Source organism: Astatotilapia calliptera, chromosome 10 (genome assembly GCF_900246225.1).
Source record: "Astatotilapia calliptera chromosome 10, fAstCal1.2, whole genome shotgun sequence".
In the NCBI taxonomy this organism is placed as follows: Eukaryota; Metazoa; Chordata; class Actinopteri; order Cichliformes; family Cichlidae; genus Astatotilapia; species Astatotilapia calliptera.
In genome coordinates, this window is record NC_039311.1 from 17,689,087 (window position 1) to 17,711,850 (window position 22,764).

Below are 22,764 nucleotides of genomic sequence, written 5' to 3' on the forward strand. Positions count from 1 at the left end.
GGTTCCAGTACGTGCCACCACAAAAAATGACAAATTTTTATCTGAGCACATGTACCCTTCCTTTCGTGGGAATTATGAAACAAACTATGGTAAAGAAAATGAAGTTAAAGCTTGTCATCAGCTGAAAGAACAGGGTATGAACATCCTTCACATGGGTAGTGTTATCAGCATCCAGGAGCCATGGCTCTCTGCGAGTCCTGACGGGGTCATTGACTCAGATGTGCTTCTAGAAATAAAATGTCCTGTGCAGACTTATCCTTCACTTACGGAGCAGCTTACCCAGAAATGCAGCGATATCAAACTGGTAGATGGAGAACTGCAGCTGCAGAAAACTGGCAGCAGAGGCTATTACATGCAAGTGCAACTTACAATGTTTTGCACAGGGCTCAAGACTGCCACACTTGTGATCTGGACACCTACTGAGCATGTTTCATTTACAGTGCAATATGATGAAGCATTTGTAAAGGAACAAGTAAAACGCTTGAGAGGGTTGTACTTCTCATATTTCTTACCTCGACTTGTAGAGGAGTGTGCAGCAGGACGGTTTCAGTTAAATGAGAGATACTTGAAGATAATGGGCAAGCTTTAATACATGTTACAACTATAAATGGGACAGTCAGACACCAACATGTCTGCAGAGTTTGGTCTCTGTCTTGTGAATGAAAGGAGACATTCAATATGAAATCTGTTAAATATTTCAATACAACTAAAATGTACGTAGTTGTAACATATGGTGGGAAATGAATGACAAACTGACAACATTAAATGTTGTGAATAGTTCTGTATTTCTGTAATCTTCCAACACAAAAAAATGTCAAGAATGCACAACTAATTATTGTAGATTTGAGAAAAACATTTTTTTTTCATTTAAGAAATTTATCACATTGTGGTTGAATAAAAAAGTAATAATTGTTCAATTGATTGATTGCAATTGTTTTATATATACACATACATACATACATACATACGCACACACACACTGTATCACATAACCTTTCATCTAGAACACAAGATAAAAAAGTGAGACCTGGAATTATTTACTCTCTACATATATGTACATCAAATTTTAAAATAATTACATTACACTACGCAACTTTATGTCCTGAGTAACCATCTTAATATCCCCGAGTCCACAATTGTTCATAACATACACAATTATTGTGTATCACGAATGAGATCCTCTCTTAAGTTCACTAGAGCAGCACATATTCTCAGTATCTTGTCTACTTTAGGAGCCATGCTTATAGGAACAATTTGTGAAAGTATTTTGTAGACTTTCAAGCGTCTGATTGCTCTTTCAACATGGATTCTTACATTTGCAATCCGACGTGTGTATGTTACCTGTTCCTCAGTTAGCTATCTACGTTTTTTTGTGAAAGCGGGTATTACTAATCTAACTTTTCTCTCAAAGAGTAAGTCTTTAATTGTAAAACCTCTATCTGCCATGACTTCATCACCAGGTTTTAGGTATGTTAATATTCCAGAGTCCATTGTGATAAATTTGTCACTACATCGGCCGCCATATGCCGCAGACACAAACATGATTAGTCCACATGGTGCAACAGCAACCAAATATTTGACTGTGTTGTGTGAATAATAATGGCTGTATGATTCCCCTCTTGAGCCCAGATTTCTGGGTTTCTGTAAAAGGGTCTCACTGCAGTCTATAATGCATGTACTATTTGGAAAGTTCTTCTTGAAGGCTTCAGGCATAGTTGCTTGAATAGTTTCTTTTGGCAGCCATGGAATTAATGGTCGGAGAACTTCCTCCAGCTTGTCTAACCAGTGTGAGATGATCTTGCTGGCCATGCTTTGTGATATATGAAACTGGCGGCTTAGGTCACCTATTACACGGTTACTCTTTAATTTCATAAGTGTCATGAGGACTTGATCTCGGACAGGCATGGTAAATTCATTGTTGTCATATCCTTCCAGTGTCGACACAAGTGTGTTAAATGTTTCTAAGGCTATCCCAGTGTACAGCAAAGCGTCTGCATCATTTTGAAGAATGAAATATGCAACTTCATCACACTGAGTCATCTTATCCTGCACATCTTTTCTGCGAGACCTGTTGCAGTATTGATGGTCTTGTTGCGAAGGATCCTCCCACTGTGTGTGGACTGAGTGCAGATGTGGCTCAGGGGGTTGTGTGGAGATGCTGGCCTGGTCTAATTCCACTGAACGTAACACTGTGGAGTCTGAATAAGACAAAAATATGATCAGATGTACAGTCAAACTGTTAGCATAAGAGAAACTGTAAAGTGTCACTTAGCTTATTATATTTGAGTGAAATTTCTCATTCTACATTTTTTCACACAAATGCAAAATCATAAATGTCAACATAAAATGTTCCTAAGTCACAATTTTATTCAATTAATGTGATTAGATTTTATTTTACATTCTAAAAAAAGTCACAACTGTTGGTATTTTTGCAAAGGTTGCCTTTAACTTTTTTACTTGAGTTTTCTCGACTTGAAAAAACACAAAACAAACCTAAGACTTTTACAGCCCTTGGAGCTAATCTTTTGGCATTATTATTATTATTATAAACTTTCGTTAAAATTTAGACTTTGCTGCTAATAACCAGCTAGTGCTGATACTAACGCCATTCACCATAGGCTATTATTTAGTAAAAGTAAAGAATTGCGTGTTTAAAATGCGAAACGGTGGCAAACCACATTTACACTTTCACTTACCGGGTACAGATTCTGTGTTTTTGTTCGTATTACTGGAAGCTGTCACACTCAAAGTGGTCCGAGTGAGCCTTCTTCTTTTCTTCGGTGGGGGTCGGTCATAGCCCAGATAAAGCTCCGGGTCGGGGTGTAGCTCTGTGGGCTTTTTATCGATAAAATGAAAGGAGCAAACATAAACTCTCTTTGGAGGGTGTTTGAGTCTTAAAGCTGCCAGCCACGCCAGTTTCCGATCCTCCTTCCGCGGCATAGAGTGCAGTGCGTAGGGCGGTGGGCACGGACAGGCCTTTCTAAGTTGTTGATGCTCAAGGCAAAATGTTTCTAATGCATTTTTCAGTTTTCTTGAATTATTGTGGCAGCCGACGACAGCACACGTTGAACCCGAGCTCATCTTCGAACAGGTAAAGCCACTTATTACCGCACAAAGTAACTGATTTTGTTGTTAGCAACGACTGAACGCTGGGTCTCGCTTTGAGTAACCGGAAGTATAAAACCGGACAACGGAAGTAGTGGTCTGTCATGGCAGCCTACGTACGCTCTTACAGAAACCTGTGGATAGCGAGGGACCACTGTAATGCCAGTATCCTGGGGTTTTCTCCAGCTGATGAGAGGGTTGCTTCCTTGAGGTCAGAATGGCTTCTCAATGACATTTGTGTCTGTACACCAAAAACAGTTCAGAGTACCCAGTCTTATTGGAGTTGCTGGGTGGGTTGCATGAGTGCTTGGGAGGAACATCATGGTCAATCTGAACCAGAGTTGTGTTCTGTTATTGGTCATCTGTGCTAACCACAGCTTGACCCATTACTAACCACTATGTTTGAGCATACGAGTAGTTCTAAATTCACATGGCACTGACTGCATGTCTTTGAACTGTGGGAGGAAACCAGAGAGAACCCACGCAAACACGGGGAGAACATGCAAACTCCAGAAAGACCACAGCCTGATGGTGGAATTGAACTCAGGACCTTCTTGCTGTGCGGAAACAGTGCTAGCCACCATGCTGCCCCGTCAGGCCTTTCATAATCTTTAATAATCACATCCCTGGTCTGGAGGGGAAGGGCACGACTTACACTAGGGGTGAGGTCTAGAGATGCCACGATACCACTTTTGTATGTCCGAAAGATACATTTGGATATCTGCCGATACCGATATGAATCCGATATTGTCTAATTCATAATCAATAAAACTGTTTGTTTAATGTCTTGCTACATTTTGTATAAGTTCGTAGTAAAATTTTAATAAACACTAAAGCTATTCTGTTATACTTGTGTGCAAAAATATAACTGCACCCAAGATATTTTGCAGTTCAACAATGCTGATCTTTTTATATATAAACTACTTCTGAAACTTTGGAGGTTATAGCTCTTTATACAGTAAAGTTACAAGAGGATAAAAATAATTATCAGGCAAAATGTCCTTTGTTTGTTAAAATAATCCTGTCCAATACCATGTGAGAACAATAAACATATAATTTTCTGATGTAAGCCTCAAACTGAACGGTAATGTAGCGACAATCATTTTTCACAAATTTTTTTACAAAACTAAAATATTACTACTTCCATGTCTAATTGTCTGTAATGGAGGCGGAGTAAACTGGCCTGCTTACAGCTGACACAAGGGAAAAGAGCACTGCTATAAGTATCAGAGCACAAAGTTGCTCTGCTTATATTTGTAGCTAGCCTTCACAAACTAGAGGCAGCCTACACAAACGAGTACAGAGAATTATAGAAGATTAACAGAAGCTCTTTACATGGCATTGATTAACTCAGCTGCTGAGAACAACATCACCTTTGTGCGACCTGCATATTTTATAATAAGTGGTTTTATTGGCATACCTAATATTAGATATTATTTTGTCTTTCTGTGTTTTATTTACATTCTTGCAGTGGTGGGAAACACATTAGTGATGATTGTAATAACATTGGATCGCATGTTGAGAAGTCCAAAATATATTGCTGTTTTTAACCTTGCATTTACAGACCTGTTAAGTAGCTCTGCTTTGGTTCCAAAGGTTGTTGACATTTTTCTGTTTAACCATTATTATATTTCCTACAATGCCTGCTTGACTTTCATGTTTTTCTGCTTTACTTTCATTTCAATGCAAGCTTTTAATCTGGTTGTATTGTCCTTTGACAGAGTCATGGCTATCATGTACCCGCTGCACTATCAAATGAGAGTGAGCCACAAGCTCATTTTATCTTTGATCGCTTTTTTCTGGCTTCTTGCCATAACTCTTATACTCATTGCAGCTGGCCTTCTCACAAGACTTTCTTTTTGTAAGTCTGTTGTTATTCAGAGCTACTATTGTGATCATGGTCCTATGTATCGTCTTGGCTGCAATGATAATACCCCCAATCGTGCAATTGCTGGTTTGAGTCCAGTTATAATTTTTGGGTTTCCACTGGCATTTATCATGGGAAGTTACTGCTGTATTGGCTATTCTTTGTCAAAAATTTCTACATTTAGGGAAAGAGTGAAAGCTTTCAAAACCTGCACAGGTCACCTTTCATTAGTGGCAATTTATTTTCTTCCATTTACATTTGTGTATATCTTTGGGAGTGTAATACATCCAAATGCTAGAATCATAAGCCTTTCTATTAGCACTGTATTGCCTCCCATGTTAAACCCGATTATCTATGTTCTTCAGACACAGGAGATCAAAGAGTCATTAAAGAAGTTGCTGAAAACTCGAGTTACATCCAAAATTGCCACAAAATATTAAAAAAGGATTTAGACTTGAATGTCTGCAGTGCCCTCTGCCATCTGATGTAAAAGATTTAGTCTTTCTGTGACCAAAGAGATTGTGCTCCTCTGTATTTTTCAGGACTAAGATGTAGAAATTATTTTAACTTTAGTCAGTTTTAGTAGCAGCAATCTTCTTTTTTCTTTGAATTTGTTGTTTCAGTACCTGTGTGTGCCACTGTTATGGTACTATTATAGAATCTAAATGACCATAGAATTGAAATTACAAGTTAATATAATTGAAAAAGAATATTCAACAATAAAAATATAATTGAAGTAATACCAGAGTAATTTCTCTTGCATGACCATAGTAAAATGAAATTGTAAAAGCTGCTTTCCATTATAATCATTTCCTTTTTTAAAGTCGTACAATACCACGTGTCACATATTAAAAAAATGTGAAAAATACGAAAAATATATCGATTCTCACATTAAAATATCAATGTTTTAGTAATTTAGATTAAATTTGTAGAAAGAAAGCTGGGTAGTACGGCACAAGCTCCCTCGGTGGATTGAAACTGCTGTCTGCTCCTTGCTATCTAAAATATAACCGGGCGCTGACTTAAACTCTCGACCATCTCAAACTTCTGTTTAATCATTTTCTGTTTGACGTTTATTCAGCTGTGTGAAAGCCCCGGAGGAACCCTCCCGAGGGATTAATAAAGTTAAATTTAATTGAATCTAATCTAATAACTTTAATCTCAGCCAAACCGATTTACTCATGAACAAATAAAACACTGAAAAAGCCAAACAATAACATTTTTAAGTTATCAAAGTGACTTATATATCATGTTTAACCCGAGTAGCGAAAGATCGCGGGGGTTTGAAGATGATGTGTCGGTCGGCTCAGATATTTGAAGTTTGCACAGCAACATTCTCACCTGAAAATATGTATAAGTGTAATGGGGAAGTCTTTAGGACCCAGGGGACCCAATGGAGGGTATAAAAGAGGAAGTAGCAGCAGGTGCTCTTCATTTCCACTGACGAGCGGCTGTGAACAATGGTTGTGTGAGTAGGTGAAGAGCCTGAGAAGTTTTAATTGTCTGCTACACAAACAGTTGTTGTAAACCTCTACAGCAGAGGTTCGAGGTACAGGCTGTTTTTCTTTTTTTAAATTTGTTGAAATGTATTTGATGTTTATTGTATTTTATGTTTTAGTAGTGATTTTCACAAGATAAGCCAAGATAAGTAGTGATGGGCAGATGAAGCCCCATGAAGCACTGAAGCTTTTCATCCAATTGGTTCACCCCAACGCGAAGCTTCATGAAGCTTCATTTGCTCTAGCAGGACACCTACTGGACGTAAAAATAATAGCTGGCATGAATTTGAAGAGTGTGGCATTTTGCACACAGCCTGTAAATGTCAACAACAAAAGGAGTGTGTAAAACATTTATATTGTAGCTTGCCATCACCAGTGTGTGAATGTGTGTGTGAATGGGTGGATGACTGGATATGTAAAGCGCTTTGGGGTCCTTAGGGACTAGTAAAGCGCTATATAAATACAGGCCATTTTACCATTTTTTACCATTGTAGTGATGGCAGTACACTGTGTATATTTATAGTGGCAGTATGGGAAATGATTATTTGGAAATGCTTGAAATGGAAATGATCATTTACTGTGAGGTGAGGTGTGGTTGGGGTGTGGACAGTAGTTGTGCTTTTGTAATGTTGAGGTATGGACAGCTACACACTGAGGCTTTGAGCCTCAGTCCTGCCTGTTCACATTTTATTCTGTAAAAACTAAATTTTCACTGCTTTTATAACCTTTAGTGGGGAGAACATAGCTAGGATTTAATGATTTAACAAATCTTTTAAATCCTTTGTCCTCCACAATGCTAAATGGCTGGGAGTCCTCAATCACCATGCTGACCAGGTCTTCATCTATTTGAGATTGTTCTCCTGAGGAAAGACAACAAAAACAAAGCACAAATATAAATATCACACACGTAACTTATAACAGTTGTATAATATTGTTATATCATTTAGTAACATTACTGCATGCTATATTATCATTGCATTTGATGGCTCACCTGGTCTTGCTCCACAATCGGTGTTCCCCCTATTCTCATGCAAAGCTCTGTAGTGCCTAAGCATGGATGAGGTGTTGTTGTTATATCCCAGCTCCCTGGCACATAGCAAACACTTCACCTTGTACAAAAGTACAGACAGCTTAACATAGGTTTTATTGCACCATCAGTATCATGACAATACATCTTCTTTAGAAATTTACATACCTTGTTGGGAGGAATAAGATCAAAATGTTCCCACACAAGGGAGGACATCCTCCTCTTCTTAGCTGGCTCCATTCTCTCCTGACTTTCTCTCCTCACTCTCATAAACCTCCAAACTCTCTCCAACTCTCACTAACCGCAACTCTCCATCAAACACCCACATTTTGATTGAAGTCTGAGGGGTTTATATCGCTGTCATATCTCGCGGCAAAGTTCGAACCACTTCATGAACCAGTCACGTGGTACAGCCGGGCAGCGAGGCTTCGGACGTCATCATTTTCAGCTCCTCCCATAAATGAAGCAAGCCTCGATACGCGCTTCGCGGAAACGCCCCCTCCAGTACTCGACACACGCTCCGAAGCCTCGATACAGAACGTCACATCACTAAAGATAAGCCAGGTGTGCAGCAAACACAGTTGTCTGCTGGAGGTATGTTAACTTAATATATTTGACATTAAAAAAAGTATATTGATGCACTATAATCTAATTTATATTGTATGGCCTCCTGCAGGGCAGGCTGCACATGTGAATTTGTCGCTGTTTTTTTTTCCCTCCTTCTCCTTGTTGTTGTGTTTTTGGTTTTGGTAGGGTCACCTTTTAAAACTGTTTTTTTTATGCCGGGTTTGTTTTTATTTCTACTGGGCTGGTGCAATATTAGTCGGGGAATGTGCAATCCCTGAGTGGGACTCTTACCTTGGGGGAATTAGGATCTTTAGAGGTGCTCTGTGTGGATTTGCAGTGAATAATTTTGTATTAAGAGTGATTTTTAGTGCCACCGATTATTGCCTGAACTAGCACTTAGTGCATGCGATAAGTGTTCTGTTAGGCTCGTATTTATTTGGGGTGGATTTGTTTCTTTTAAAGCAACGAGCATCTGGGACCGCCAAGGGAGAGCAAGCCCTCAGGTGATAGTTGCATTGCTGGCAGGTTGCACCAATAACACTATCTTGTGGTCGTTAGTGACCTTTTTACCATTTTGATGTTTTAGGCCTTTTGCAAACCCTTTGTGTTCTTTTAAAATAATAAATTTTAACATATCTGACTGATATTGACCCTCTTGTCCTGTTTATTCTGGGCTCGTTCCTGTGAGAGCTTTGGGCCTGAAAGTTTGCACAAGTAGTATAGAGGCCCTTAGCGGTTACTCGGTGGCTTTCGCTCGCTACATTAATTGGCGTTGCCGACAGGATCCAGGTCATATCAGTTACGGTGTTTGGTTTTTATTTTAGTGTGGCCCTGTTTATTTTAGTAAGAGTGTTAGAGGAGAGGAGGAAAAACAGTGACATCTTCTACGGAGCGGAAGCCAACGGTTGGGCTGCTGCGGGGATAATAAACCTCCTTCGCCGACCCTATGGACGACGTACAGGCCCTCTTGGAGCAGCTGCAACAGCTAAAAGCAGCAAATGAACAGTTGAGAGACCAATTACAGGAACGTTCTCCTGTGACTGGTCTAGTGCCAGATCCAGTGCCAGGTCCATCTACTGTGCCATCAAATATGAACCCAATAAATGAAGCTACAAATGTGTGTTACGTTTATGCACCTCGGGAGCGTAAATGCCCAAGGTTTACTGGTAAATTGTCATTGGACTTGTTAACTGTTGACCAGTGGGTTGAAGAAGTACGTAGATGCCTGGAGATTCGTCCTATGTCAAGAGCAGCACAAGTGATGTTTGTGATGGACCATCTTGATGACAGTGCTAAATCTGAGGTCTGTTTTCATTCGAGTATCAGCAGAGACACTCCTGACAAGATCTTTGATATTTTGGTCGAGCACTATAGCTGCACTCAGTCATATGTAGCTGCCCAGCTACAGTTCTTCCAGCGCACCCAGCGAGAAGGGGAATCTCTGCGAGATTACTCTCATGCCCTTAAATCTTTAATGCACACTGTAATCTGTAAGACACCAGGTGGTATTCCAAATTCTGATATATTGCTAAGGGACCAGTTTACTGAACATGTCCATGATGATATGCTGCGCAGAGAGCTGAAACAGCGGGTCCTTCAAACACCAGACATGTCCTTTCTTGCCCTACGCAGTATCGCCCTTAAGTGGGCTGATGTAGGTAGGCAGGGAGGGAAAACTAGGTCCCGAGCCTATTCTTGTGATACGAACTGTCAGGTAGTAGAGGGAGTTAATGCAGAGATGCATGCAGTCACCCTTGGGCCTAATGAGGACATTCTACAGATAAAAGAGTGCCTTCGTAAACAACAGGTTCAATTGGATACGCTCATGAAGCAAATGTCTGTCCAATTTTCACAGCCATCTCAGACTGAACTACCCCTGACCCCTCCCACAACTAGGCCTTTTCGTTTCCAGGCAGATGGAAAGCCAATTTGCCATCGGTGTGGTAGGGCTGGTCATATTGCCAGGTTCTGTAGGGTAAAACATCCAGCTATAAAGAATAGTGGTGGGTCTCATGCTGTACAAAGTCAGGTTGTGGAACAAGGCCCTGAGTCTCAGCCATCGGGAAACTAGGTCCCTCTGGTGCAGAGAGCCAGGCATCAGGAACAGGGTTTATAGGCTCAGCTGAAGTTGTTATGGAAGGTCCCTCTCGACTAATTGGGAATTGTCCAGTGGTGGAAATAGAAATGGGGGGTGTTATAGTTCCCTGTCTTTTGGATACTGGGTCCATGGTCACCACTATTCGAGAGAGTTTCTTTGAGAAGCACTTCAGGTCGCAGGGGGTGGGGCACTTAAAGAAATGCCAATGGTTACGCCTCAGGGCAGCTAATGGGTTGAAAATCCCCTATATAGGCTACATGGAGCTTGATGTGACTGTTTTTGGTGGCACCCTGACAAAAATGGGCGTGTTGGTGGTGGAGGACCCTCTAGATGGGAGCGTTCAGCAGCCACAGAGTGTGCCTGGCCTCTTGGGGATGAATATCATTAGCCGTTGTTACCACCTACTCTTTGAGCAGTTTGGCCCTCGTCTGTTTGAATCTCCTGCCCTTGAAAATGCCAGTAAGACGTGGAGAGAGACACTTCACAAGTGTCAGCGCATTGAGGCTTTGAATACATCCGGGTATTTAGGTAAAGCAAAAGTCCACGGTCGAGCTGTTTGTGTCCCTGCTGGTTCGTTGAAATGGATACGTACTAGCTGCCCCTCTGCTGCTAACATTAACCTTCCATCAGTGCTCCTGGAGCCCATAGCGACAGGTAATCCCCTGCCAGGGGGCATCTTGGTTTCTCCGGCCCTCCTTTCTGTTGAACAGGGTGTTGTTGACATTCCGGTGGTTAATGTGGGAATTGAGGATGTTTGGTTACCGCCCTGTACACAACTAGGTGAATTGCATCTGGTTGACCCTCCATCATCTGGGGAATCTGTCATTACTGCAGAGTCTGATGATCCCACGTTGCAGATAACGATGCACGAAGTGACTGTACAGGTGCATCCGCACCTTGATTTTTCCGAGCTCTCATGGCCTAACTTGTCCAATGAACAGTCACAACAAGGAGTGTCACTTTTGCAGAAGTATTGTTCAGTTTTCAGCTATGGGGAGGGAGATTTAGGATGTACCACATTGGTGGAACATGAGATCCCTTTAATGGATGATGCCCCAGTGCGACAGCGGTATCGCAGGCTCCCACCCTCTCAGTATGAACAAGTGAAAGCCCATATTAAAGATTTGTTGGATCGGGGGGTAGTGCGTCTAAGCAGTAGCCCTTATTCTTCCCCAATTGTGGTGGTTTTCAAGAAAAATGGAGAGATTAGGCTGTGTGTTGATTACCGTTTGCTTAATGCCAAGACACGGAAAGATGCTTATCCATTACCCCGTATTGAGGAGTCATTAGATGCCCTGACGGGAGCACAGTGGTTCTCTACATTGGACCTTGCAAGTGGGTATAATCAAGTACCAGTGGCCGAGAAGGACAAAGCCAAGACTGCTTTCTGTACCCCTTTTGGTCTGTTCGAATTCAATCGAATGCCATTTGGGCTTTGTAATGCCCCTAGCACCTTTCAGAGGCTAATGGAGCGGATTTTTGGGGATCAAAGTTTCCAGTCCCTTTTATTGTACCTGGATGATATTGTTGTGTTTTCATCCTCCTTTGAGCAGCATCTGGAGCGTCTTGACTTGGTCTTAACGCGGCTCAAAGAACACAATCTAAAGTTGAAGCTGGAGAAGTGTCACTTTTTCCAGCCAGAGGTTCAATACCTCGGGCATGTGATATCGGCTTCTGGGGTGGCGACCGACCCTTCTAAGATTAGTGCAGTGGCTGAGTGGGCACGACCGACTACTTGTACAGAGCTACAGTCATTTTTGGGATTTGCCTCATATTATCGGCGTTTTGTTGAAGGTTTTGCCAAGTATGCTGCCCCGCTCCACTGGCTGGTGGGCGAGCTGGGAGGTACCAAGAAGAAACGTAGAAGTGGTGCCAGTGGGGCAATGTGTCACCTTTGGAGTGAGGAATGTGAGAATGCATTCCAAACACTAAAAAGGCTGCTGGTTAGTGCCCCAGTATTGGCATATGCAGATTTTGCTAAACCTTTTGTCCTTGAGATAGATGCTAGTCAGGCAGGGTTAGGGGCAGTTTTATCTCAGGAGCAAGAAGGAAAGAGGCGGCCAGTTGCTTTTGCTAGCCGGGGCCTGCGACCTAGTGAAAGGAATATGTCCAATTATAGCTCTAGAAAGTTGGAATTCTTGGCACTAAAATGGGCTGTCACTCAAAAATTCCGTGAATATTTGTTGGGAAATAAGTTTGTCGTGTTCACAGATAACAATCCCCTTAGCTATTTGCAAACTGCTAAATTGGGAGCCGTAGAGCAGCGATGGGCCTCAGAGCTAGCTGTGTTCAACTTTGAGATTAAATATAGGCCAGGTCCCAGCAATCGCAACGCTGATGCATTGTCACGGCAACTGCATCCACAGAGTCCATCTGGCCTGCTTCCAGGGTTGAAGGTTCCACAGGAAGTGCAAGATCAGACAGATGTAGGTCAACTGGGAAATGCTGTTGCCGCTACGTGTAGAGCCATAGGTGCATTTCCATCCCGACCTAAAGCTGATCTAATATCCCTTCAAGCTGCTGACCCGGTAATTGGCCCTTTTTCACAGTATTGGGAAAGAGGGAGGCTGCCTACCAAGCAGGAAATGGGTAATGTAAGTAAGGGAGTGAAAAAGTTGGTGCAACAGTGGCCCAGAATCAAGTTGAAGGAAGGTGTCTTGTATCGTCGAGTTCAGACACCTGGTAATGGCCAAGTTTTGTTTCAACTGTTGCTACCCCAGTGCTTGCAAACAGAGGTCCTGAGAAGTTTACATGATGATCATGGGCATCAAGGCATTGGACGCACTACCAGCCTGGTGAGAGAAAGGTGTTTTTGGCCCTTTATGGCACGTGACATTGAGAAATATTGTCAGGAGTGCGATCGTTGTGTCTTGGCAAAGGCTGTAAAACCAAAAGTTCGCACATTCAGGGGGGGTTTGGTGGCTTCTAAACCCCTGGAAGTCATTGCCATTGATTTCAGTGTTTTGGACAAGTCTAGTGATGGGCGTGAGAATGTACTTGTGGTCACTGACGTGTTTTCAAAGTTCTCTCAAGCATACCCTACAGTAGATCAACGGGCAAGTACAGTGGCACGGGTATTAACTGAAAAATGGTTTTATATCTATGGGGTCCCTAAGCGTATCCATAGTGATCAGGGAAAGAGCTTTGAGGGAGACTTGCTGAAACGTCTGTGTCACCTGTACGGCATAGACAAAAGCAGAACCACACCATATCATCCTGAGGGCAATGGACAATGCGAGAGATTTAACAGAACACTCCATGATCTGTTGCGTACGCTCCCTCCTGATAAGAAAAGAAAGTGGCCGCAATACTTGCCACAGGTATTGTATGCTTACAATACCACAGAACATCAGTCCACCGGTTTTTCACCTTATGAGCTTATGTTTGGTCAGAAGCCCCAGTTGCCCATTGACTTCTTACTGGGGGCTTCCCAGTCGGAACCAATGTCTAGATCTGCGCAGGAGTGGGTAGAGGAGCATAAACAACGTCTAAGTTCAGTTTATGTGCATGCGAAAGAACAACTCCAACAAGCTGCAGAGAGGAGAAATAAACATTTTCAGCCCACAGTTACTTCCCTTCTCTCCCCAGGTACTCTGGTTTATCGGAAAAGTCATCCTTTAGGCCGCCATAAGATCCACGATGCCTGGGATCCTATGGTGTATGTTGTTGTGCAGAGTATGGACAAAGAAGGCAGGGTTTACAAAATACGCCCTAGAGATCGTTCAGGTCCAGACAAGAACTTAAATCGGGCCGAGTTGAGAGTAATACCCTCAGGTATTGTAGCACCTGCTCCAGACGAATATCCTCTCTCTGACCCAGGGCTGGTAGTTGAGTCACCCCGGCAGTCAACATCAGATACACCAGATGATGACAGTGAGGCTGGTGGAGTTGTACTCGCCCTTGTTCCAAACCCACCCAAAGATCAGCCACCCTCGGTATGTATTCCCGAGCTTGTTAGTGAAACTAGTAGCATAGGCTCGAGCAACTTGAACCCTGTATCCATAGTTCCAGAACAGCCAGAGGAAAGTGGGATTGATAATAGGGAGAATGTTTTAGAGCAGGACTCGGGAAGAGTTCAGGGGCGGCCTAAAAGAAGTACAGCAGGAAAGCATTCTAACCCCTTTAATCTCCCACGGTCAGTAAATCAGACTACTGCTGTTCTCACTAGCGATTCACAGAGCTCTCTTGTCCATAATGATTTGCCCCAAAATTTATTTAGGCCCTGGCAGTAAGTGGTCACCGGGACGGTGACCTTTTAAAACGGGGGCAATTGTAATGGGGAAGTCTTTAGGACCCAGGGGACCCAATGGAGGGTATAAAAGAGGAAGTAGCAGCAGGTGCTCTTCATTTCCACTGACGAGCGGCTGTGAACAATGGTTGTGTGAGTAGGTGAAGAGCCTGAGAAGTTTTAATTGTCTGCTACACAAACAGTTGTTGTAAACCTCTACAGCAGAGGTTCGAGGTACAGGCTGTTTTTCTTTTTTTAAATTTGTTGAAATGTATTTGATGTTTATTGTATTTTATGTTTTAGTAGTGATTTTCACAAGATAAGCCAAGATAAGCCAGGTGTGCAGCAAACACAGTTGTCTGCTGGAGGTATGTTAACTTAATATATTTGACATTAAAAAAAGTATATTGATGCACTATAATCTAATTTATATTGTATTGCCTCCTGCAGGGCAGGCTGCACATGTGAATTTGTCGCTGTTTTTTTTCCCTCCTTCTCCTTGTTGTTGTGTTTTTGGTTTTGGTAGGGTCACCTTTTAAAACTGTTTTTTTTTATGCCGGGTTTGTTTTTATTTCTACTGGGCTGGTGCAATATTAGTCGGGCAATGTGCAATCCCTGAGTGGGACTCTTACCTTGGGGGAATTAGGATCTTTAGAGGTGCTCTGTGTGGATTTGCAGTGAATAATTTTGTATTAAGAGTGATTTTTAGTGCCACCGATTATTGCCTGAACTAGCACTTAGTGCATGCGATAAGTGTTCTGTTGGGCTCGTATTTATTTGGGGTGGATTTGTTTCTTTTAAAGCAACGAGCATCTGGGACCGCCAAGGGAGAGCAAGCCCTCAGGTGATAGTTGCATTGCTGGCAGGTTGCACCAATAACACTATCTTGTGGTCGTTAGTGACCTTTTTACCATTTTGATGTTTTAGGCCTTTTGCAAACCCTTTGTGTTCTTTTAAAATAATAAATTTTAACATATCTGACTGATATTGACCCTCTTGTCCTGTTTATTCTGGGCTCGTTCCTGTGAGAGCTTTGGGCCTGAAAGTTTGCACAAGTAGTATAGAGGCCCTTAGCGGTTACTCGGTGGCTTTTGCTCGCTACATAAGTTTTTTTGCGACTGTTGAGACAACGCCGGTGTCTGCAATTCTTTTGGTCCTGGTAGAAATCACGCTGAGATGTTTCCATGTTTTACACAATCCTTTTATTACCCATTATTCTTACAGATCCATCTGGAGATCAGCACAGTCCTATGCTAAAGGCTGATCTAAAGAACTCCACACAACAGTTACAGTTATAACCTCTGGTCTCCTCCCCCCTACAGTAAACACCCCCACAATGGAAATACACTAGTACAGTGGCCAAGGGTGCTGACACCCCAACCCCCATCTCCTTTTAAGGTTGTGTCCGTTTGCCCTTTGTCTGCCCCTCACCCTCAGTAACTCTTGCTTCCTGGCCTGGGGGTTGATTGTCCTCCTGCCCTGCACCCCAGTTCTTTGTTCCCATTCCAGGCCTTTTTACACCCATTAACGGCCATATTGTAATATTACAATCCCAAACTATGTCTGTGAAGGTTCTCAGTCATCCAAGTCATCGTAGTCAAAGGAGCTTGCAAAGAAAAGCGTCTGGACTTCTTTAAGTTGCTTGAAGACGTTTCACCTCTCATCCGAAAAGCTTCTTCAGTTCTAAGGTCAAATGGTGGGGAGTCCCAGATTTAAACCTAGTGGGAGTATCCCCCCACAGAGGGACAAAAGGACCCCCTGATGATCCTCTAATCGCCTGAGCCAAGGTGTGAAACTGTGCGTGGGTCCCAATCAGCCAGGGTTTCGGGTGAGCTTATTGTGAAACCCTGGCCCCACCTTATCATGCAAATTCCTGAGGTCAGATGGCCCAGGATATGAGTGGGCGTTAAGGCGTCTGGGGAGGGAACTCAAAACTGGATTATAGATGGCAGACAGTTGGTGTCGTAAACCACCGTCTCTGTTCAAAGATGGTCACTCACAGTGGACATAGATGGCTTCTTTCACTCCTCTTTCAAACCATCTGTCTTCTCTGTCCAAAATGTGAACATTGGCATCCTCAAAAGAGTGTCCTTTATCCTTCAGATGCAGATGGACTGCTGAGTCTTGTCCTGTGCAGGTGGCTCTTCTATGTTGTGCCATGCGCTTGTGAAGTGGCTGTTTGGTCTCTCCAATGTAGAGGTCTGGGCATTCCTCGCTGCACTGTACAGCATACACCACATTGTTAAGTCTGTGTGTTGGAGTTTTGTCTTTCGGGTGAACCAGTTTTTGTCTGAGCGTGTTGCTGGGTCTGAAGTACACCGGGATGTCATGCTTGGAGAAAACTCACCTGAGTTTTTCTGATACACCGGCTACATAGGGGATGACAATGTTGTTGCGTCTGTCCTTCTTATCCTCCCTCGCTGGTGTCTGATCTTCGACCAAACTATATTCTCTTTAACTCTGATGTATATTACGGAATATATTCTCAACACGACTCAGAAAGAAAAATAAGAGTAATATTAAAACTAAGTAGCTGGAATTGGCTGGGCCGCACTATGAATTCTGCGATATGGTTTTTCAATTTTGTTGTCCGGGTGGAAAATTGGGAGAAATTCGGGAGAACGGTGGCTCCGGGAGATTTTCGGGAGGGGCACTGAAATTCGGGAGAACGGTGGCTCCAGGAGATTTTCGGGAGGGGCACTGAAATTCGGGATTCTCCCGGAAAAATCGGGAGGGTTGGCATGTATGGTTGTGGCAACACCACTAACCTTGTCAAACACCTCAGAGTAAATCATATCACAGAATATGACGAGCATATGTTGAGGCGAACTGAAGAGGAGGAGAGGGACAGGTGCTGCTAGGGCAAGACAGACGTCTCTCACGGAGTCCTTTAGTGCTGCATGCAAGCAAGCTGTTCAAATAGCGCACAACTTAAGTTTATTTATTTATATTCTCAACAATCCCCCTTTTTTATCTCTCCAATGAGAGATCACATCACACGTGTCCTTCATCCTGGGGGAAAACTGGTTTCCTAAACCTGACAGAATCTCTTTGTGTGAATGCTTTTCCCACTTCCTAAGATAAAATCAGTTTAACTGCTTGAATAGGGTGGTGTGGAGTAGACAACCTTCAATATCTATTCACTCAGTCTTCTTTTTCTAGCGTGGGGTGAGTCTCTGTGTTCTTCCTCCTCTGCTTTCTTCAGTCTCAGGGGGAGACTACCCTGAGACCTGGCCACAGACCACGGGATTACTTTGCCCCCGTGGTTGAGGTCTGGGTGTTCTCTGACTCATTTGAGTCAGGGCTCGATTCCCCCTTTGGTGCTCAAGTTGCTCCTTGTTCCTTCACCGACCTTCCTGGCTCCTCAGCTACTGCACACTGGCTCCAGTGCTACCCGGCTTCGCCTTTGCCCTTCAGTCAAACAGCGTGCGATGTCCTGTCCATTTCGGCTTCGCCCACTTTCTTTTGATCACTTTCAGACGTACCCACCAGGCAAGCTGTGCTCTCTCTGTAAACCATGTGCCTTTTTAATAGCTCTTGTTCTGATCTCTGGGGATAAGACTGGTCGCCCATCTGGTGCTCTTGAAGCCTTCTCTCCAGGTCTCAGTCTGCATCTTATGAATAATCTTCTTCCATCAGTTTGGTCACTGCACCTGTAATTAAAAATTAAAACTACCCTGACAAACCCCTTTTGCCACATGGTCCTTGCCATGTGTCAATTCAAAACAATTAGAGATGCACAATAAAGTTGCCCATTCTCTCTTAAAGATTCCAGGGCTTCTCCCATGGAGTAGCTCTGCTCCAGGCCTGTAAACCTGTGTTTAGAAAATTGGCCAGTGGTGTTTCCTGCTGCAAATCATGTGATTAAATCATATGATTATCCTTCTGCTGTAGAAAAAGTAGATGTTAGCCCAGTGCATCTTGTATGCACACTTTCTCACAGTGACCTTTGCATTGTAAACAATAGAAGGTCATATTAACACACTGCTTGTAAATAGACACAGAAAAAACTGGCAACCAAAAGATCTGCATGGCCTACAAGACATGCAAAACTAAGATGTTGCTTTCATCCTCCTGTTCCTGTAAAAAAAAGAAACATCCACCCTTTTTGCTCTGTGGGTGGAGGTGCAATCTTGCATATTGGTGTCATGTCAGTCAAGTTTTTGTCAGTCCAGTCAGTCCCCGTGTTAATTGCTGATAGCCGAAACTTGTGTGTGATACGCAAGTTCCATCGGCAGCATTTATGACAACATGTAACTGCATATGGAGTGAGGCTCATGTGGGGTTAATGCTATTAATTTACAGAAGGTTTTGTGGTTATGACACCTGTTGTCACGGCTACCGAGGCGAGCCGTGTAGTGTTGGAGGGAGAAAGGACCCAAAATGCAAGCAGTGGATGATAATGCTAGTGATGTTTATTTACAAAGTGGAGTGGTGGCAAAACAGGCAATGAGGGAGGACAATAAACTAAAGAAACCTAAACTGGGAAAACTAAATAACTAACCTGAGAAGATACCAAAAGGGATGAGAGGCAGAGAGACACAGACGAGGAACAGGATGGAACACAGAGTAACGCAGACTGACACGGAGCAACGCAGACAAACCAGCAACAGGCAGGAGAACACACAGGGCTTAAATACACACACCAGTAATCAGGGGATGAGAGACAGGAGGGCAACACAGCTGGGAGAAATCAGAGCTGACGGGACAGGGGAAACGTAAACTGAACACACTCACATGAGACGGAGACCTTTACAATAAAACCGGAAACTCAACGACACAGAACCAGACAAGACACAGAACTAAACAGACAGATTCACAAGCAGACAGTGTGACACCATGGACAGACGGAGGGAACACAGAGAAATGGGAGCAGGCAGGCAAAGAACAGAAACCTAACAAATGGCAAATCGGAATGAACAAAAGCATAAGGAAACACAAAACACTGAGTCGGCAGGCTCAGGACCATGGACACCTGTCTCCCACAGGCTAAAACTTAAAAAAAGAAGAAATAAAATACAGACAAACATTCATACTCACACCAATGGGCAATTTGTAATCACCAATTAACCTAACCCCACTAAGTGCATGTGTATGTACTGTAGGTGGAAGCTATGCAAACTCAGGTAGTACGTCTCAGCCAGTCGAGCAAAATATAATGTTCAACAGAATGAAAGGCAGAGGTCAGGTCCATTGTCAGGAAAACACAATATTCGCCTATATTACATTACATCAAAATCTTGTTGGACACTCTAAGACTAGCTGGGTCTGTAAAATGAGTAATATGAATTCATATTAATCAATGTATGTTCTCATCTGCACCGCTCATGTGTTGCTAATTGGATGTATTCTGATTTCCTCCATCTCAATTCAAGTAAAACTGAGGTTCTAGTGCTCAGCCCAAACATTCAAAGTTAGCCAGTACATCAGTGCCCTCGCTAATACCATCAAATCATCTGGTTAAAAACCTTGGTTTCCTTTTTGATACCAAGATCAACACTTGAATTTTGAAAGTCATATCTCAAAGGTTACCCAGTCTTGTTTCCTTCATTTGAGAAATATTGCGAACAACAACCCTTTACTGTGAGTTTGTCATCTTGAACTTTTAGTACACACTTTAATTTTCTCCTGTGTTGATTATTACAATTCACTTTTCACGTACATCTCTCAGTTCTTTCATAGCTCATCTTCAATTAGTTCAGAATGCAGCAGCAAGGCTGCTAACGAAAACTAGCCAGCAGTCACATATTAAACCTATCCTTGCTTCCCTTCACTGGCTTCCAGTGAAATTCAGAATCCACTTTAAATTATGTTATTAACATATAAACTTTACATGGACAGTCCCCTGCACACCTTATCAATGCAGCCGACCTTTTGGATCTAACCATGGCCCTCTAGCCATGTATGCGTGTATGTAGGGATGAATATCCCTCAGTATGGCTGATTATATGCCTGTTTATGGGTCTCTATGTTTTAACATGTAGATTTAACTTCTATCTGTTCTATGTGTTGCTTTTATTTGAGCTGTAAAGCACTGTAACTTGATGTTTCGAAAGGGTGATATAATTAAGTTATTATTATTAACAATAATAATATTATAAGTCTTAGCAATGAATAGGAATTATGAGATTGACCTTTAGCTGCCAAGAATTTTTTTATTATTCTTTTAAGTGGGTGGATAACACTTGTGAACCCAGGTAGTCCAATACAACCACTGTGACCTGCTGTACAGCTGCAACCTAAAATAAAGCACCTGGAGCTTGGACGCTATTATCTGACTCCCGTATTTTGAATGGTGTTTGGCTGGCTGCTGAATTGTGTACCCTATGCACACATGCACACACATGAGGAGAGCAGTACACAAGAGAACAGAGTACTGCTATAAGTATCAGAGCACAAAGTTGCTCTGCTTATATTTGTAGCTAGCCTTCACAAACTAGAGGCAGCCTACACAAAAGAGTACAGAGAATTATAGAAGATTAACAGAAGCTCTTTACATGGCATTGATTAACTCAGCTGCTGAGAACAACATCACCTTTGTGCGACCTGCATATTTTATAATAAGTGGTTTTATTGGCATACCTAATATTAGATATTATTTTGTCTTTCTGTGTTTTATTTACATTCTTGCAGTGGTGGGAAACACGTTAGTGATGATTGTAATAACATTGGATCGCATGTTGAGAAGTCCTAAATATATTGCTGTTTTTAACCTTGCATTTACAGACCTGTTAAGTAGCTCTGCTTTGGTTCCAAAGGTTGTTGACATTTTTCTGTTTAACCATTATTATATTTCCTACAATGACTGCTTGACTTTCATGTTTTTCTGCTTTACTTCAATTTTTATGCAAGGTTTTAATCTGGTTGTATTGTCCTTTGACAGAGTCATGGCTATCATGTACCCGCTGCACTATCAAATGAGAGTGAGCCACAAGCTCATTTTATCTTTGATCGCTTTTTTCTGGCTTCTTGCCATAACTCTTATACTCATTGCAGCTGGCCTTCTCACAAGACTTTCTTTTTGTAAGTCTGTTGTTATTCAGAGCTATTTCTGTGATCATGGTCCTATGTATCGTCTTGGCTGCAATGATAATACCCCCAATTATGCATTTGCTGGTTCGGCACTAGTTATAATTCTTGGGTTTCCACTGGCATTTATTGTGGGAAGTTACTGCTGTATTGGCTATTCTTTGTCAAAAATTTCTACATTTAGGGAAAGAGTGAAAGCTTTCAAAACCTACACAGGTCACCTTTCATTAGTGGCAATTTATTTCCTTCCATTTACATTTGTGTATATCTTTGGGAGTGTAATACATCCAAATGCTAGAATCATAAGCCTTTCTATGAGCACTGTATTGCCTCCCATGTTAAACCCGATTATCTATGTTCTTCAGACACAGGAGATCAAAGAGTCATTAAAGAAGTTGCTGAAAACTCGAGTTACATCCAAAATTGCCACAAAATATTAAAAAAGGATTTAGACTTGAATGTCTGCAGTGCCCTCTGCCATCTGATGTAAAAGATTTAGTCTTTCTGTGACCAAAGAGATTGTGCTCCTCTGTATTTTTCAGGACTAAGATGTAGACATTATTTTAACTTTAGTCAGTTTTAGTAGCAGCAATCTTCTTTTTTCTTTGAATTTGTTGTTTCAGTACCTGTGTGTGCCACTGTTATGGTACTATTATAGAATCTAAATGACCATAGAATTGAAATTACAAGTTAATATAATTGAAAAAGAATATTCAACAATAAAAATATAAGTGAAGTAATACCAGAGTAATTTGTCTTCCATGACCATAGTAAAATGAAATTGTAAAAGCTGCTTTCCATTATAATCAATTATTTTTTTGAAGTCGTACAATACCACCTGTCACATATTTAAAAAATGTGAAAAATACGAAAAATATATCGATTCTCAAATTTTTTTTTATTTTTTTTTTGGGTTTTTTTTTTGCCTGTCCCGTTTGGCTCTTTTGCCATCAGAATTGTTGTCTAAAGGCAAAGAAAGATGCCCAACGGATTTACTTTACCAAATTGACCATCCCAGCCTTGCCGTAATGGTCCATTTGATTCACCTTTTATTGTTTATTTTATTTTCACTTACTGAATACGGGACAGACTTGACTGGGGGAAAGAAGGGGAGAAAGAAAGAGGGAAAGAGAAACAGCTGAGAAGAGGGACGGGGGAGAAGGGCAAAAGACAAAAACCAACAGAATGAGCGGGGGAAAAAAATGCATATATCAATCACCTGGATCACCTGCTGAGAAAGAAAAAAGAAAACAAGCGGAAGAGAACAAGAGTAATAGAATAAACAACATCACAATGATATATGGGAATATGACAGTAAATACTAAATATTAAACATTATTGTGC

The 22,764-nt window shown here is 42.0% G+C and overlaps 1 protein-coding gene, 1 long non-coding RNA gene and 2 pseudogenes across 2 annotated transcripts; 3 read left to right on the forward strand and 1 right to left on the reverse strand.

Annotated features, from left to right (window-relative positions):
* Window positions 1-883: 883 nt before the first annotated feature.
* On the reverse strand, window positions 884-3,218 carry LOC113030752 (uncharacterized; annotated as a pseudogene).
* Window positions 3,219-4,440: 1,222 nt separating this feature from the next.
* LOC113030740 (olfactory receptor 1500-like) lies at window positions 4,441-5,167 on the forward strand (annotated as a pseudogene).
* A 9,426-nt stretch (window positions 5,168-14,593) lies between these two features.
* LOC113031270 (uncharacterized) lies at window positions 14,594-14,916 on the forward strand. Its single transcript, XR_003273705.1, has 3 exons — window positions 14,594-14,625; window positions 14,695-14,759; window positions 14,842-14,916. It is a non-coding gene; the product is annotated as an uncharacterized LOC113031270 (long non-coding RNA).
* Window positions 14,917-20,295: 5,379 nt separating this feature from the next.
* On the forward strand, window positions 20,296-21,860 carry LOC113030939 (olfactory receptor 51F2-like). Its single transcript, XM_026182744.1, has 3 exons — window positions 20,296-20,371; window positions 21,025-21,078; window positions 21,388-21,860. The coding sequence occupies exons 1-3, from the start codon at window positions 20,296-20,298 to the stop codon at window positions 21,858-21,860; spliced, it is 603 nt and encodes a 200-aa protein (XP_026038529.1).
* Window positions 21,861-22,764: the final 904 nt, after the last annotated feature.

What these genes read in the sequence shown, in the direction of transcription:
- LOC113030939 (XM_026182744.1), top strand. Translation starts at nt 20,296, where the DNA reads ATGCGTGTATGTAGGGATGAATATCCCTCAGTATGGCTGATTATATGC. An exon ending in GGGTCTCTATGTTTTAACAT is followed by an intron (nt 20,372 to 21,024) that starts GTAGATTTAACT and finishes ACATTCTTGCAG; the next exon opens with TGGTGGGAAACACGTTAGTG. An exon ending in ATTGGATCGCATGTTGAGAA is followed by an intron (nt 21,079 to 21,387) that starts GTCCTAAATATA and finishes TACTCATTGCAG; the next exon opens with CTGGCCTTCTCACAAGACTT.